The sequence below is a fragment of the Drosophila guanche genome, unplaced genomic scaffold (assembly GCF_900245975.1).
Source record: "Drosophila guanche unplaced genomic scaffold, DGUA_6, whole genome shotgun sequence".
Taxonomy (NCBI): domain Eukaryota; kingdom Metazoa; phylum Arthropoda; class Insecta; order Diptera; family Drosophilidae; genus Drosophila; species Drosophila guanche.
Window position 1 is genome coordinate 5,781,091 of NW_022995750.1, and position 16,338 is coordinate 5,797,428.

At 46.2% G+C, this 16,338-nt stretch overlaps 4 protein-coding genes and 1 long non-coding RNA gene across 5 annotated transcripts; 3 read left to right on the top strand and 2 right to left on the bottom strand.

The window, feature by feature from the left end:
* Positions 1 to 379: 379 nt before the first annotated feature.
* On the bottom strand, positions 380 to 3,027 carry LOC117586752 (ATPase family AAA domain-containing protein 3A homolog). The gene is made up of 4 exons (XM_034277059.1): positions 2,692 to 3,027; positions 2,082 to 2,556; positions 993 to 2,016; positions 380 to 936 (listed from the first exon to the last, which is right to left on the bottom strand). The coding sequence occupies exons 1-4, from the start codon at positions 2,903 to 2,905 to the stop codon at positions 841 to 843; spliced, it is 1,809 nt and encodes a 602-aa protein (XP_034132950.1). The 5' UTR covers positions 2,906 to 3,027; the 3' UTR covers positions 380 to 840.
* A 253-nt stretch (positions 3,028 to 3,280) lies between these two features.
* Positions 3,281 to 5,628, top strand: LOC117586751 (protein asunder). The gene is made up of 3 exons (XM_034277058.1): positions 3,281 to 4,918; positions 4,980 to 5,285; positions 5,338 to 5,628. The coding sequence occupies exons 1-3, from the start codon at positions 3,378 to 3,380 to the stop codon at positions 5,537 to 5,539; spliced, it is 2,049 nt and encodes a 682-aa protein (XP_034132949.1). The 5' UTR covers positions 3,281 to 3,377; the 3' UTR covers positions 5,540 to 5,628.
* Positions 5,629 to 5,721: 93 nt separating this feature from the next.
* LOC117586753 lies at positions 5,722 to 7,166 on the top strand. Its single transcript, XM_034277061.1, has 2 exons — positions 5,722 to 5,985; positions 6,040 to 7,166. Exons 1-2 carry the CDS (start codon positions 5,925 to 5,927, stop codon positions 7,083 to 7,085), a joined length of 1,107 nt encoding a protein of 368 aa, XP_034132952.1. The 5' UTR covers positions 5,722 to 5,924; the 3' UTR covers positions 7,086 to 7,166.
* Positions 7,133 to 11,229, bottom strand: LOC117586750 (nucleolar protein 6). Its single transcript, XM_034277057.1, has 6 exons — positions 11,093 to 11,229; positions 9,609 to 11,038; positions 9,431 to 9,541; positions 8,132 to 9,372; positions 7,668 to 8,071; positions 7,133 to 7,614 (listed from the first exon to the last, which is right to left on the bottom strand). Exons 1-6 carry the CDS (start codon positions 11,123 to 11,125, stop codon positions 7,207 to 7,209), a joined length of 3,627 nt encoding a protein of 1,208 aa, XP_034132948.1. The 5' UTR covers positions 11,126 to 11,229; the 3' UTR covers positions 7,133 to 7,206.
* A 1,235-nt stretch (positions 11,230 to 12,464) lies between these two features.
* Positions 12,465 to 14,593, top strand: LOC117586738. Its single transcript, XR_004574014.1, has 2 exons — positions 12,465 to 12,758; positions 13,477 to 14,593. It is a non-coding gene; the product is annotated as an uncharacterized LOC117586738 (long non-coding RNA).
* The last annotated feature ends 1,745 nt before the right edge of the window (positions 14,594 to 16,338 follow it).

The following is a 16,338-nucleotide window of genomic DNA, read 5'->3' on the forward strand; positions in this document are numbered from 1 at the left end:
AAATCCTAAAAAAAAAATATAAATAAGAAAATACTCAAAAATACTAAAAACAAATACTAAAATATGAAGGGTGTGTGACGTAAACAAGGTTGTCGCAAAAGTGACGAACACTGAACCGTTCGATTTAAATATGGACGCCTTGAGTTAAGCCGCGGAAATTAATATTGATGGTACATTTTGATTGTAATCATCCTTCCTCTTTAAGCCTCTTTGTTTGTAATTTTCCAACGGAAGGAACTCCATTGGGCTGTCTAACGCCTTTAACTATATTTACCCAGAAACTAACTGGCTAGAATGAAGTCGTTTAAAACACAATCCTTAACAAGTGATCTAAGTGTATATTTTCATAATCGTTTATGGGAAAACACTGGCGAAAGAGTCAAATAAATGGCCAACGCTGGCGAGAAGTTTAATATAAATCTCTCACAGTGCCAGCGCGGCAATTTAATTTAAAGTTTAATCCAAAGCTTTGTCTTTGCTAAATGCAGCAACAGGTGCCGAACATACAGCTCTCTTTGTACACACTAATGAGAGTTACTATAGCGTTAGTTAATGATACAATTATCAGTAGGTAAAACTTAATTGCATTGATGAACACGCGATAGTCTATCATGGATTTTCGTTTGTACAGTTAGTAAAATGCATATACATATGTACACATACATAACGGTATATACACACATATAGTAGGTTGATCTCAGCTGTTGTTTTGGTATCCATTAACCAGAAAAAGCCCTGTGCGTAACCAACTTAAAGTTAGGACAATTAACAACTAAATATGTGAATGAATGGAGTGTGTCCTGCCTACGCTCCTCCAGGTACTCCAAAGTCACCACAAGCTCACAATTTGTTGGCAGTGAGTGTTAAAGGTGGGGCAATAGTTCCGCCCGTAATCGATTTATGATCAGCACGCTCCTGATCCGACAACCAAGCCATCTAAAAAAATAATTCTTTAGCAACTGATCAGCATTGGAATTGTATAAAAAACTCACCTTTTGCTTGTGCTGCTCAGCGGCCGAGTAGCATCTGTCCAGAACCATTTTCTCGGTCAGTACACCGTCCTCAGAGGCGTAGACGGCTGCCTGCCAGGAAACGCCCAGCTTGGAGATCTCACGTCCAGACATGCCTTTGCACAGCACAGCCATCTTTGAGCAAGTCTTGCCATAGTCGAATGTGTCCAGTTTGAAGCGCCTGGCCCCAGATGCGGCCGGCTGCAGCACATATTTGTCAAAGTAGAGACGCAACAGACGCTCGCGCTCCTCCAGGCCGGGCAGCGTGAACTCCACCATCTCATCCAGACGATCGTTGATGGCATAATCGAACTGTTCGGGCGTGTTCGAGGCCAGAACGAGCATGAATTTGGGATTCTGTTCGGATGTTCTGTACAGGAAGGCGTTTAGAGCGGCCCTCAAATCCTCCGATATCTTTTCCGACGAACGCTTCCTCAGGAAGGCATCAGCCTCGTCCACAAACAGCAGCAGACCGCGCCGCGAGGCATGCGACCAATCAAACACTTTGTGAATGGCTGTCACACCTTCCTTGCCCATGGGCGCCACATCGCCGCCGGTCATAATGGCAAAGTCCATACCAGAGTGCTCGGCCAACTTTTTGGCAAACATTGTCTTGCCGGTACCAGGTGGGCCGTGCATCAGCACATTCCTGTAGAGGCCTCGATTGATGCGTGTGTTCTTTGTGGCAATGGCAATGTCGCGAAGACGTTCCTCGAGACTTGGATTGAGAACAACGCCCTGCAGTGCATCGGCCGGCTTGGAGCGCAGTCGCTTGATGTAGTTCAACGGATGCTTTACGGCATCGAGGAAGGCAAACCGCGAGGTCTCGCCCACCAGCGATGGCTTGCCGATGCGCGCCTCCACGTAGCGGGAGACAACGCCGGTGGCACCCTTCGCCGTGTAGACACCCAAGGCAAGCAGCGACAGGCCGCCAGCGGCAGTCAATACCTTGTCCCAATCGGTGAGCATGGCCTCGGCACCAGCTCCAATGACGGATCCAGCCGTTCTGCAAGGGAACAATAATAATTGTAATAAAAATCCAACCGTTTTTCTCTATTTAAAAGCACTCACTTGATGCCCTCCATCACAGTGGTACGATGCTCCTGGGCCTTCAGACGAATCTTCTCCAAGTTCAGATCACGATTCTCACGGTCCACGCGCGCCTTGGCCCTCAGCTCGTGCTCCAGCAGCTTCAAGCGATTCTTCTCCTTCATCTCGATCTCATGTTCAATGGTCTGACGGCGCATGGCCTCCTGCCGCTGTACGCTTTCCTCCTGCTTGCGAAGATTCTCCTCCTGGACACGTTGCTGTTGGACCAGCTGATCCTCGTACCGCTTTCGTGACAGCTGATCCTGATACTGGGCTCGCTGCTGCTGTTGCTTTGTCTCTTCAATCAGGGTCTTGCGTCGCTCCTCGTGATCAATGCGCCGTTGCTCCACCTTGGCCTGCTCGATGTGCGCCTCGTACTCCTTCACCTTGGTGCTGTACTCCGCCTGGCGGGTGGATTCCTGCATCTTGGACAGCTCCAAAGCCTCCCGAGCATGCTCTGCAAAGAGATTATCATATATTACACACACGCACACTCATACAGTAACAAACACTCACACAAGCGACTAAGCTTTGATAGCGTTTGGGGGGCGCATGTCGATTATGCAATTGGCTGATGAAATTTTCCACTTACTTGAGCGTTCTAGCGTCTTGGCAGCATCCGCGGCCCGCTCCAGAGCCGATGAATCAAAGCGGTAGGCCTCCATGGCCTTGCGCTCGGCACGGGTCAGCTCTGCATCGCCGGTCCGCCCACCGGCAGTTTTACCCTCGGGATCGGCTCCATCTACGCCGCCAGCAGAAGGATCTGGCTGCGGTTGCTGACGATTTCTGCCCAATAACCACGACATGACTGTTTTAACTGATAAATGGATTTACTACAATTTGCGTTTCACTAATAACTGAGTGTGCAATTTAGTCTGAAACAAGTATTTGTGTGACTAAAAAAATGTTAAAAGTTCGTAAATTCGTACAACGTGATTCTGAAGTAGGGTTGTCAAGGCGGTCAATCATCCAGTATATCGATATTTTCCAAAATAACATATACTTATATCGTTATTTTATTTGGCACTAAAATCAACATATTTCTACGAATTTTGTGGAAACCTGGAAATTGATGAAGACGAGTACCGGTTATTGAATTGCGAAAACAAATCATGGGTATAAAATATATCGATATTTTGCAGCCGGTTTTTTGCGATAGTTTTATTCAAACCACTCAATCAGCTGTTTTTCTCCGGCAAACGATTGCATTTTAAAAATTATCTTTTGTTTTTGGTTTTTTAGCTAATTTTGTAGGCGTCCGTCGCGTCCGTCCCCACCATGTTCGAACGCAACCAAAAGACCATTTTCGTGCTGGACCACACGCGGTACTTCAGCATTGCCAGCGAGGAGTACATATCGATGGACTTTCTGAAGGGCAAACCCACTGGCCACAGTGCCGCCAGCGGAACGGGCTCACAGTTTAGCAAGAGTCTGTGGACCTGCGCCTGCGAATCCTCCATCGAGTACTGTCGCGTCGTCTGGGATCTGTTTCCGGGCAAGAAGCATGTGCGCTTTATAGTCTCGGACACGGCGGCCCACATCGTCAACACGTGGAGCGCCAGCACACAGAACATGTCGCATGTGATGAATGCCATGGTCATGGTGGGCGTTCCATCGCGCAGCATGCCCCATTCATCGGATTACTCGGTGATCCATGGCCTGCGGGCGGCCATTGAGGCGCTGGTAGAGCCAACCGACGAGCAGATCCAGGCCATGGCCAGCGGCATTCCCACTGATCAGATACTCAACGAGGGACGCGTCATATGCATCACCTCGGCGCGGGACAACACCAGCATGAAGAGCCTCGAGGACATATTCAATACGGTGCTCATCCAGCAGAATGCCCTGTCCGCAGCAGCCCCAAAAAAGGAACTGGTCATCAATCACTGTCACCTGGTGATTCTCAATATTGTTCCTCTGGGCATCGACTCGATGGTGACCAATCGCAATCTGCTAGCGATTTCCCCGCTGCTGGATGTGGAAATCCATACGGTGGGTGCCCCGGACATATCCCACAAGCTGACGCATCTCATTCTGGATCACTACGATCTGGCCAGCACAACGGTGACGAATATACCGATGAAGGAGGAGCAGAATGCCAATTCCAGTGCAAACTACGATGTGGAGATACTGCATTCCCGCCGCGCCCATTCCATAACGTGTGGCCCGGACTTTAGTCTGCCCACCAGCATCAAGCAGGGGGCCACCTACGAGACGGTGACCCTCAAATGGTGCACACCACGTGGCTGCGGATCGGCCGATCTGCAGCCGTGTTTGGGCCAGTTTCTGGTCACGCCCGTGGATGTTACGTCGCGGCCCAGCTCCTGTTTGATCAACTTTCTGCTGAACGGACGCTCTGTGCTGCTGGAGATGCCCCGAAAGACCGGCTCCAAGGCCACCAGTCACATGCTGTCTGCCCGCGGCGGAGAGATCTTTGTCCATTCTCTGTGCATCACACGCTCCTGCATGGACGAGGCGCCCTCCATTACCGACGGCCCCGGCGGACGAGTGACCGATTATCGCACCTCGGAGCTGGGACAACTCATGAAGATGTCGCGCATGGTGCCGCTTAAATCCAGAGATCCTGCAGCTCCCAATTTGGCGCGACGCTTGCCCCGCTACTTCCCCCTGACCACCACCTCGACAGTGCTGTTCCATCTGCAGCGGCATCTCAGTTGGCTGCCGCACTTTCTCCATCTGCTGCTCAAGGAGGATATGGACAAGCAGGACGAAGTGCGCTGTCAGCAGCACATCCATGAGCTCTACAAGAGTGCCTCTCGTGGCGATGTCTTGCCCTTTACCCACACGAATGGAGCGCGGTAGGAGAATGTCCTTTAATGCTTCACTTAAATCCTTCACTTAGCTCCTTTTGTTTTGTAGTTTAAAACCTCACAAGGCCAAGGATCAGTATCGACTGCTTTACAGAGAGTTGGAGCAGCTCATCCAGCTGAATGCCAGCACAGTACATCACAAGAACCTGCTGGAGAGTCTGCAAACATTACGCGCAGCGTATGGCGATGGCCCCACCAAAACGGATGCAGGCACACCCAATCTCCGTGCCTTTACAGAGTCTCCCCTGTCACCAGAGCGCCTGGAGGCAATGAGCAACGTCAGTGTCGCTAGCAGCAACAATTCCAACAGTCTGCTAAAGGCCAGCAAGCGACGCATGTCCAATTGTGGCACGAGGTAAGACCATCCTTTAAAGCTTTTACTTTACCCTCACTCCCTTCTTTTTTAGATCTCTGCTGGACATTATTTCCTCTGCTGAGCGGAGTCAATCCAATAAACGTTTAGATTTCTCGGGTCGCATATGCACACCCAACGGACAGATTGCCAAGCTGTATCCCGATTTTGGTAACAAAGAGAAGGATGCTGCCGCTGCTGCTGCCACTGCATCGGGAGTTGGTATTGTGCCCAAAGAAGAGACGAATCGAAGCTGAATATTCAGAATTGCACATAAGTCTATGGATAAGGAAGTATAAATGGCATTTGGCCATCCAAAAATACCTCTGAATGTGTATAAAGTTCCGAACTACATTTAAGGATGAACACTACTGATTTGGGGATTCCTTTAACAAGTTCTTTGTTCTTAAAGTTCTTAAATAATTAAAGATTAAACTAAGTTAAATCTTAAGCTTATGTAGAAAACTTCATATTGAATTATTTTCTGTATCTGTATTGATTATATTCCTTTGATTCAATCAAACATTTTGCCACTTTCCGGCTCCTTTGTGTTTTATGTAATGTTTAAAGAGAAACTATTCAAAAATATACAGAGAAATTTCTAGAAAATATTCAAAATTATTCGTGTATTTAACAAAAACAATGGCCAACAATGTGAGAAAGCTGCTGCAAGTGTCAGAGGAGTCGGCACCCTTGGTCCAGAGTAAGTGCAAGATTTTACCTAATACCTAAGTGAATTTGTTCCCACTCATTTCAGTACCCATTATGGTGGGCAATGAGATGTTTGTGCTCACCCAGCAGGACGTTAGACGAACGGAGGATATACGCTATTTGAGCTACAATCGAATTATGCCCAATGGCCATCTGTTTCCCACAGCAGCAGCAGCACCTGTTGAAGCCACAGAAAATTACTTTGGTGGAATCTTCTCGCCTCCAAACTCTACGCTGCAGGAACTGTTTTGTCCGAAGAAGCTTGAGGAGGCTGACAAGCTGCTCTCTCCCTCAATCCATGACAAAGCGCCACGCAATGTTGCCAATGTGTCCACCCAACTGGCCTGGTCCAAGCAGAACGAGATCGAACCCTTGCGCTACAGTGCGGCCACCTCTACCTCTAGCCTAAGGCAAAACTGTGGATGCCAACACGAGCCACCAAGGTCGAGGAGCCAGCATACCAGTTGTCATGCGCACGCTGCACGTAATGCCTGGTGCCAGACCAGGCCAGAGACAGCTTCAGCTGCTTCCAATACGGACTCGAAACCAGCAGCGTCTGCCAAGTCGGTTGCAAATGAATCAGATGAGGAATCAAAGAACCCTTGCAATGGATATTCAAGTGGAAATGTTTCAGATGAGGAGTCCGAGAATAAATTGAATGGATGTTCAGCTAGTAATGTGTCGGTTGAGGCATTCAAGTATCCCAGTCGGCACAGCAAGGGGCAACAGACATGCACATATACGGATGGACAGAGCTATCATCGATGCAGTCCACGCGAGGGAAGGTTTCCACCACAGCAGCAGCAGCAACAGCACCAGAGCTATGGTCAACGATCAGAGCAGGATCAGTCCTTTGCCTGTCCACAATTTCAGAGCGGTACTGTCTCTGCTGATGATCCGTCAGTATGGCCACCAGTCCAGCCTCAAGATCAATCTCGTTCCCAACCCCAAGATCAGCTTTATGCTCTTCATCAATGTCAGTCAAGTGTGAATGGAGCAGCGCCCTGCACGTGTCTGCGAACCAGAACACGATGTGTGCACTTCTCTCGGCAAAATCCAAACGGCGAAACGGAGGACAGCAAGCAGCAATAAGCAATAAGCATTATCATTCCATTGTCTAATATTTTCTTTAACTTTTGTCCGGCTTAACAAACTTCTAGCTTTAATTATGAATTATTGTGGGTTTATCCTTACTTTACATGGGGGGCAACAACTAGCTCAGCGATTTCAGGGGTTTGCTCTTGATCAGACATTTCTTTTTCGGCGGAGCTTGCACCTTTGCTGCCTTGGCCAGCTTTTGCTTCTTTGGCTTGGAGCTGGCTTCCGTTTCCTGGTGCTTGGCATTGAAATATCGCTTGGGATTTTGCTGCTCCCGCTGTTCACGCTTGAGCTCCTCGGGCGTGCTGATGCGCAGATAAAAGTCTTTGAGCAGCACCTTGAAATCCTCGACTAGAGTTTCCCTGACCACCTGAACCTTGCCCTTGTTGCAGGGCGTGCAAGCCTGCAGCTCCGTGACCTTGAACGCTTTCGGTGCGAACTCTGTTGGGGGACGCCACACAATGGCCAATTCCTTGCCGCCATGGGGATTGTAGAAGAAGGCGGCATAGTCGGAGTAGGCAGACTGCAAGGAATCAAATGAATTTAAAAGTTTATAGGTTAAAGTCAAGCTCTTACTCTCAATTGTTGGACGATTCTTGCCAGTAGGTCCTTTCCTGCTCTGGGTAATAGATAATTCGGTTGATCAAAGGACACGAAGGGCGAACCGAGATCATAGCTCAGGGCATTGGGCACCAAATCAGACTTGAGTTGTATCACCAGATCGTAGCCCTCGCTGGAGCCGCGGAACAGCTGTGCGGGGCGCACAAATCTCAGATCTTTCGACTGCAGACTGGTCTCAATCATCTCCAGGGCGTGGCGGGCCAAGCGTGAGACATGCGAGAGTATGCGCAGACTGGGCGACTCCGCGGTGGTCCACAGGCGGCCAGCATGCTGTTGGTCGTAGGACGTGGCCAGTGCCAAAGGCGGATAACTCTGCCGATCGCTGCGGAAGCTGTGCTCCAGATCCCCAATCTGTTGTTCTGTTTGAGAGAAGATTACGGAATAAATAAGGATAAAGAGGAAGCGTTGGGAGGACTCACCCTGCCAGCTGCTATTAAAGTTCAACAGAAAAAGTTCTCCATTCCAATCGCTATGCGCGAGCAGATGCAGGAAACGAATGAATCCGGTTTGGGGTGCCGCTATGGCCTGAGGCGCATTCCGCTGCAGGTAGAGATGTGCCACCAGCAGTTCTGTGGCCATCGCAGGCCACACTCCATCGTCCAGCAGTTGTGTGGCCAGCCAGCGCTTGGCAATCAACACAGTCCCACCATAGGCCGAGTGCGTCTGATGCAGGGCGTGCAGTGCTCCACTGACCTTGGGCAGGATGTAGTGGCGTTGCTCCAGTGCACGACTTTTGCTGTTATCCACATATTTGGTCACTCCCCGTTCGGTTACCTCGTGCTTGAGCAGCGCCAGCTCCTTGCTGTGGGCCAGCTCCAGCAGGAAACAGAAGCCCCACTTAAGCACCAGCAGACCCTCGGAGGTAATCGACCAGTTGAGATGACACTGTGCCTTCAGTTTCTCTCCAATTTCAATGAGGAATGCCGTCTTGAGGGCTCTCAGGGCGCCCAACTCATTGGGCCACTTGCCGCTCTGCCCCAGCTGAATGATTACCCGCTGGATGTGGCTGGCATGGATGCGGTCGGCCATCAGGCGAGCCTGCGGCAGCACTGGCATTGGCTCACAGTAGCGGGAAATGGGTGAAATGCTCGATATGGACACAATCTCTAGCGGCAGATCGTCCAGGGCATGCAGCTGACGTGCCAAATCATCATAGCAGCGTATCACATTGGGACTCAGTGCCTCCGCATCCGTGTCCTGCTGCAGCTCCAGTTTGGTCTTCACTTTGGACACCTTGAACCAGGGGGTTAGATGATAAACCAAGTCCAACTCGGCTGCAATGTACTGGATCTCGTTGCTCTCCAGCTGCAGATGATGCTCCAGCAGATGGAGCACAATCTGGCGCACAATCAGACGCTTCTTGCTGGGCGCATCTTTGGCTGTGCCCCACACAACTGCCTCTGTGATGCTGCCATCCTGAAAGCGTCGTAGATTCGATTTCTCTCCCCAAAACTTGCGAAACTCGGCTGACCCCTCGGGGTTATCGTTGGACGCCGGCCCCTTGTCGAGCACCTCATAGGCATGCTCCGGATCGAGTATGAGACCCAGCTGTATGGCTTGTCCGATAACTGGGGCCTTGCTCTCGACGGGCCATGAATTGCAGACGGATTCTATGGGTAGAATAGACTGAACACGTTCCTTGAGTCCCTTCTGCAGCAGCCTAACAAGTTGGGTTTATAATTACTTTTAACAGCCAGCAAGGGTAAAATTCTACTCACTCTGTAAGGATTTTCAGCAGCTGAGGATAGGCGTAATTTGCATAATCGTACTTCACCTGCGGCTTGGAATGCAGCACAAGCATTTGCTGTATACTCGAGTAGTTGGTGATTCTGTGGCAAGGAAGAGCAGGTTTAATTTTTAAACACAAAAAGAGAGAGAACTCCATTGAAGACTCACTTGAGTATGTTATCCACGCGGGTGTACAGGGGACACTTTTGCATGAAAATGTACGGGAAGCTATTCAATTTCATGTCATTCAGCAAATCCACAGCCAATTTAGCCTCTGCCCGGACCCTCTGGTACACAGCCAGCGGCACATTCGCACAGAGATTGAGCTGTCCAGTGACATCCATGAAGCAGACATCGTAATAGCCGGCCAGGGTGCTCAGCTGCTCGGTTTGGCTGGCGGCGGGCGCCAAGGTGATGCCATTCGTCCAGTCTGTGTTGGACAATTGATTCCAAACGGTCCGTGCCACTTGGTAGCTGCTGCTCGATTGATGCAGTATCCGCTGCTGATTCAGATACACGATAAACGATGCCAGAATGTGCGACCCAAAGCCAGTGAATCCTGTGTCCAGCTCCCGCTGACGCAGCCACACTTTGAGCAGCAACAGACCGTCCTGAAAGTTGCGTCTGCCCTTGAAGGCCTTGTCGAGGAGTGCCTGGTTCTGGGCCAGCGTCAGGTCAAACAGAACGTTGGCATTGTAGTGCTGTGTCGATGGCAGTGCCTCCTCCTCATCCCACTCATCATCATAGTATGTGGGTCGAATATTATTGTTCCAGGGCACAAATCGGCCCAGCTTAAAGGTGCTCTGTGGCGCCGTAATAAACAGACGCAGCTGCAAGTGCTTCGACACCTGCTTGGCGGCTGGCGTCAGCTCCAGCACTGGCTTGAGGGGATTGTTGCCATGATAGTTGAAGGCAAACTGATCCTGAGCATAGGCGTGGTAGCTCCTCATCTGGTTCGATATGTAGGTCAGGTACAGGGCCCGCTTCTGATCGTATATCAAGTTTAGATAATCATCCTTGTGTAGACAGTCCTTGGGCATCTCCAGGGCCACATCTACCACGATCTTGGGGCCCAGCAAGGTGCCCGTGGAGGCGGCACCAATCAGTTGAGGCTCTTTCGTGGGCTTGGAGAAGATAAAGCTCGATATTTTCATGTCCACATTCAACGGCACTTCCAACTGACTCTTCTGCATCAGACCGTCTTTAAGCTGCTGCTGCGTGAAGGCCGTAAACGATTCCATCCAGCTTTCTATGTACTCGGTGTACTTGCTCTTTAGCTGGAGCTCCTCCAGCATCTCTTTGACCTGCAGCTTGAACAGATTCGAGTGAAAGAGATTGCGTGTGTCGCGCAGCTCCTTCATCTCCTCCAGCGTCGGTGGCTTCACATTTTTCGTGTCGTCTGTCCTAAACTTGTTCTTTTTTCGCGCAATGCTCGACACGGGCCCGGGCAATGATGTGGTTTTCTTGGAAGGCTTGGGTGTTGGCTCCTCAAAGCCGTCATCGCTGCTTGTGCCCGGCTTCTCTAGATCGCTGATGTGTGAATCCTGACCCAACACAGAGTCTTCTGCGGCATTTTGTAGACGCTTCGGGGCCAGAGGCTGAATTGATGAAATATTTAGCCATGTTTTTCCTCCTAGATATTAAGTACTTACCCCTTTCCGTTGACTGTTCTTAATTTTACCCATTTGGCTCTCAAAACAAATTTATATTGTAAATTATCTGGACTGGATGCACAACACGCACGTGTTGCCATTCAGTATTTTCTTGGTATTTTATCTGCAACTACAGTGTTGTCCAGTGCTGTCATTTTAACTTATTTTAGCTAGATTATTATTAATCAATTATCCAGCTTGTGTAACTTTTATTGTTGAGATAAATGTATGGGAAATATCATATATTTGATAAGATTAGCAATACCTTATTCAATCCGCTAGCAAACTACCATCGACTAATCGGTAAGTTTTTTAAAACTCGAAAAATGTACTTCCCGGTTTCATACGATTTTTTCTGTTGGACAGTTTTTACGGATCGGATCTGATTTCTAGGCCGTATTTAAAGTTTCCGGCTAATTGGACAGTGCTGTGGTATTTTCTTTGGTATTTTATGGACAAATTTTCAAATTTTCAATGAAATCCAAAGAATATTTTGGTGTATTATAGTGTCACCGCTGAAGACATTACTGTTTTTTATTTTTGACCAATTGTATATTAACGGTATATTGGTATATAATGGTATATTTAATGAATTTCATCGGCCTATAAAATTAAATTTTCAAAGTATATCCAATAATATAGGGTATCCAAACTCCCATACGCATGTTTTTCAAATGTCCCTTGAGTAGTTTCTCTCTTTTCCGTAGGGAATTTCTCTCTCTTTTCAAGGGATATTTCTCTCTCTCAACATGGGAACTTTCATCGCAACAATGTGTCTTTATGCCATCCTTACGTTAAATTCCATCCCTACTTACGTATATCACCGTTGACAACATAATTTGTTTGGAACAGCAACATGCAGCGAAAAGTGAGCAGCATTGTTTTTCTCTCAGGCGACATTTAGTACCCTTAGATGGACGGATATCCTCGATTTTAAGAAATTTTGAAAATCTTAGGCTCCAATCAATGCAAAAATATTCTATCTGTAGGTCAGCTTTGAATATTATATTTAAATTTTAATTTATGAAAATAGGGTATAAAACTGCCCATACCATACTTTACCTACCGGTTGACAAGCAAAAAAATTGTCTAACGTAATTAGACTCCGTTCCCACTCACGTAACGTTTTCTTCTATTTTTTTCGTTGACTTTTTTAGTTTTAAACTTAATTTGGAAAAATTCTAAGAAAAGAAAGTCATGAAAACTAGCCACTATTATATTTTTAGCGCGGAGACTCCTAACTAGCTAGTAATATAAAAAATAACATAAAAATCGAGGAAAATAATTTAAGATTCGCGGTATATTTACAGTATACTTTGAAAATGCAAGGGTAGATTTCGGTATGTTTCCGAGGGTCTGTCGGTATATTTGATCGATAATTTCGCGGTCACACTGCTTGCGTGCTTTTTTGGTCTTTTGCGAAGAGTTTAATTGAAAAATGGAACGAAAATAGATCATGATAAATATGTAAAAAGTAGTGCAATAAGGTAGTTAACGAAGCGCTCGAAAAATCAACTAATATACACACCGCTCCGCTATTAGTTAGTTGCAAAATTGAAGTCGGTCCTAGTGTGAGTGTGTGAAACTGTGTCTGTTCGTGCGTGCGTGTGAGTGTATGTGTGAAAAAATGAGGCGTAGTGAAAATGCGTGCAAAACTGTCTAAAAGGTAAATCAGCAAAAAACGGGACCACCAAATTAATTAAGCGTGAAAATCATTAAATTAGAGAGAAACAATAAAGCCTTTGGAAAATAATGATGCGTTGGCAAAAGGCGGCTCAATGAAAAAATATGGCCAAAAATTTGAGTAGTGACACCCTCTCTTCCTCTCATACGCTCTCTCTCTCTTTCTCTTTGGCCATCAGTTGGCCGCCGCTGAGTTTTTTTTGCTGCATCAAATAACAAAACGTGAAAAATTATAAAAATAAAAGATATCACGTTCGAAAATTGATCGCTTGGCCTTCTGCCTAGCCCTGAACGAGACATTTTTCCAAAATTGTAACTCAATGAACTGGCCCCAAGAGGAGGAATACGCAACAACACTAATTGGCCTAATTCTGTCTGCCCTGGTCCAAAGGAGGTGTTCCGATCAATTTTCAAACTCAATAACATCTTTCTTTGGACCAAAGTCCGTACGTTTCAAGTGCATGGCAGTTTGAAAAAGCAAATTGGAGACCACAAGCCTGTAAATTAAACGAAAATCAATGACAAAAATCATATTTAGCCAGCCAGCCTGCGCTCTCAGTGTGACCATGCCTCCACGAGCAATTTCACTTTACTCAATATACCAAGCGAAAATACTGCCCTGCCTAATAGAAATACCATGCAAGAATGGACCTTTTGTTGAGGTGTGAATTAATGCAAATTCTTTCATTTTTTAATTTCAGCTTGATCTGATTACGAATTACGACCTGACGGCCTGCCCTTATCGGGAAGCACCCGAAGAAATGTGCTGCAAATGTTCAAAACGCGCGCTGACCGGTTAAATCAAATCTTTATTAACAGAATTTAACTAGAACACAAAAAAAGCGACTCGTTTGTTGATTTTGCATTTTGTTGTTTCTCACCGGGGCCGGAATGTGAGAAGGAAAAAAAAATATCAACAATTTGAACAGAAACAAATACACACAATTGCTCCACGTTTGTTGAAGGAAAATGTTGAAACGTGTGGTCTTGTCAAATGGTATTGGCAAAAGAAATTGTTTAACAAAAGATATTTAACGTAGAACTAAACTTCCCTTCGAATCGTGCGAGGGGAGTTTAAAAACAAAATAGCCCGCCTTTTGACACATACCTAAACACATACACATCTACACCCCCCATAAAAAATTCAATACAAATTTCATGAAGTTTCTACAAAAATAATAGAAATAAACCATAAAATTCAAAGAAATGCTGCTCAAATTTCATATTTAATGTCAAACGACGACCTCACAGCAACAACAACAGCTGCTGCTAAAACGGGAAAAGGATCAGGAATAACTGTAAGCTAGCACAGCCTATAGCGTGGGAGAGGGAGCGGGAGCGACGACGACCGACGCACACCTGTACTCTTCAGCTGGAAAGCGGCCGGATAGAGAAAGAGAGATCCAGCGTAAACGTACGTGTGTGTTGGCCGCATGCGCGACATGCGTGAACGTTAAGTGAGTGTGTGTGTACGTGCATGTCCGTGCGTGTCCGTACATTCGGGTCGCTCAGTGCCCTCGTACCCTGTGTCTGTATCTGATCCAACAGATCCTTCAGCAAATTCTGGATCACTCTTACCGATCGAAAAACAACACCAGCAACAGCAGGGAGAAGGATACAGCAGGCAGCACCACCAATCCAACAATAGTACCAGTTCCAATTTGCCGATACAAAAAATTCGCTATCAAATTCAGTAGAAAGTGATTAATATTTTTGAATCGAATTTCCAAGAGCCTGTCGTCGGAGCAGCAATCATTGAAAACAACAAAATAAACAAAAACCAATACCAAGATGCAGCGACGTGAACGGCAAGCCAGGTGAGTCGGAAAGGTGAAAAAAGTCATGGAACGGTTCCTATTGGAAATCCTCTGTAATCTTGAAGAAAGAGCGAGAATTTCCAATTTGTGCCTTTCCTGATTATTCTTATAATATTTAAAAGCTATTTAATTTTTTATGGGGAGCTGATTTGTTAGGATATTTAAGACTGTGAGACACTGGTACGATAATATTAATTACTCTGAAATAATTAAACCAATACTATTTTCACAGTGTGGCAGGAAAAATACTCTTAAGCACCGGAAGAGTCAATTGTTTTTATAAATGTTGCTATCATGCTTAGATTTTGAATGATTAATGTCTTTGATAACGATAATATTATTCTGGATGAGAACATATTTTTAATACAGTTTTTTGAACCCCTAAAGTCTTAACAAAACAAAGTCAGCGAGAGGGGCTTTTCTCGGTTAAGAAGAAATGTTTTTTTATTACATACTATTACTATTAAATCTTCCTATGACATCAACACGTCACCCCCCCTCTTTGCGTTAAAAATATTCTTTTCCTTTTCTATATTCAATGCCAAGTTGTTAGGGAAAATAAGCTGTGCCACATGAAAATGCTGTCATTGAACAGATTATGCCACCTGTATGGGGCCCACAATCGCACAATAAACTATATCCTATATAGATTGGCTTTTTGTGTATATATGTTAGCCAAGAAAACCAGCGCACACACTTGGCCAAAAGTTCAACTATCACTTGAGTGACTTTTCTCTTTTTGTTGTTGTTTTTGGGGTTTGCCAAAAAGATTTTATTTTTAGCCCAGAGAATATTCTATTTAAACTTTGTGTGTTTTATGTTTGATTTGATTTTATTTTCCGAGGCGGAGGCGGCTTCTGCTTGCTGCTGCTGCTGCCGCGTAGAGAAGTTGGTTTATCATAGTGGCGGAGACGTCTGCTTCTTGTTCCTCTTGGCACAAAATGGTTTTCCAATCTATACATAATAGATATACTATACATACGAGAAATGTTTGTGTAAGGAAGCGGAAAGTACAATTCACACACACGCCACGCACATTATACATATTTTATAGACATTTTAGTTGATCCCGTCCCGATGCGGCCTCCTTGTGTCGGAAAGAGGTTGCCGCTGCCTTGGATATGGGTCCAATAGTGTGTCGGTCGTCTCCGTCTTGTTGTTACCTTGTGCGCTGCCCTGCACGTCTATTGACATTTCTAGGTTGTTGTTGGCTTTGACTTTGGGTTTGCGTTTGGGTTCCCTCCACTCTGTTCCTTTGTTGTCTGCATTTTGGGTTCTCATTTTTTGGTATATGTATGTTTGTACACACTTGTTTGCTCTTCATGATGCCACCAAGCACACACTGGAGTGATTTTCTAGGGGGGATTCCTTAGGAACATGCTCTATGAGAATGTTGTATTCGAATAGACAGAGGATAGTCGGATAAAGAATGACAAACTGGGGAACCATTTGCTCAGTACTTTATTGATCTAGGGCTTAATAAGCGGTGACAATGATACACAGTGAAAATTCTTCTCCAGTGACTTTAGTGACTAGGTAGACAAATTAATAGGAAATCTAATTGGACTGCACTTCATTATGCAGTTTCACCTTATTCGAATGTTTTTGTGATTAGATGTGGTCACACTGTCAAACAACAGCGCCGCAATATAGAATCATTTGTGCAAATAGTTACTTAGACCCTCCCTTCCCCAGGTGGTCTCTATACACCATATTTCCATGTATCGATGCCGAAGCATCGATAGT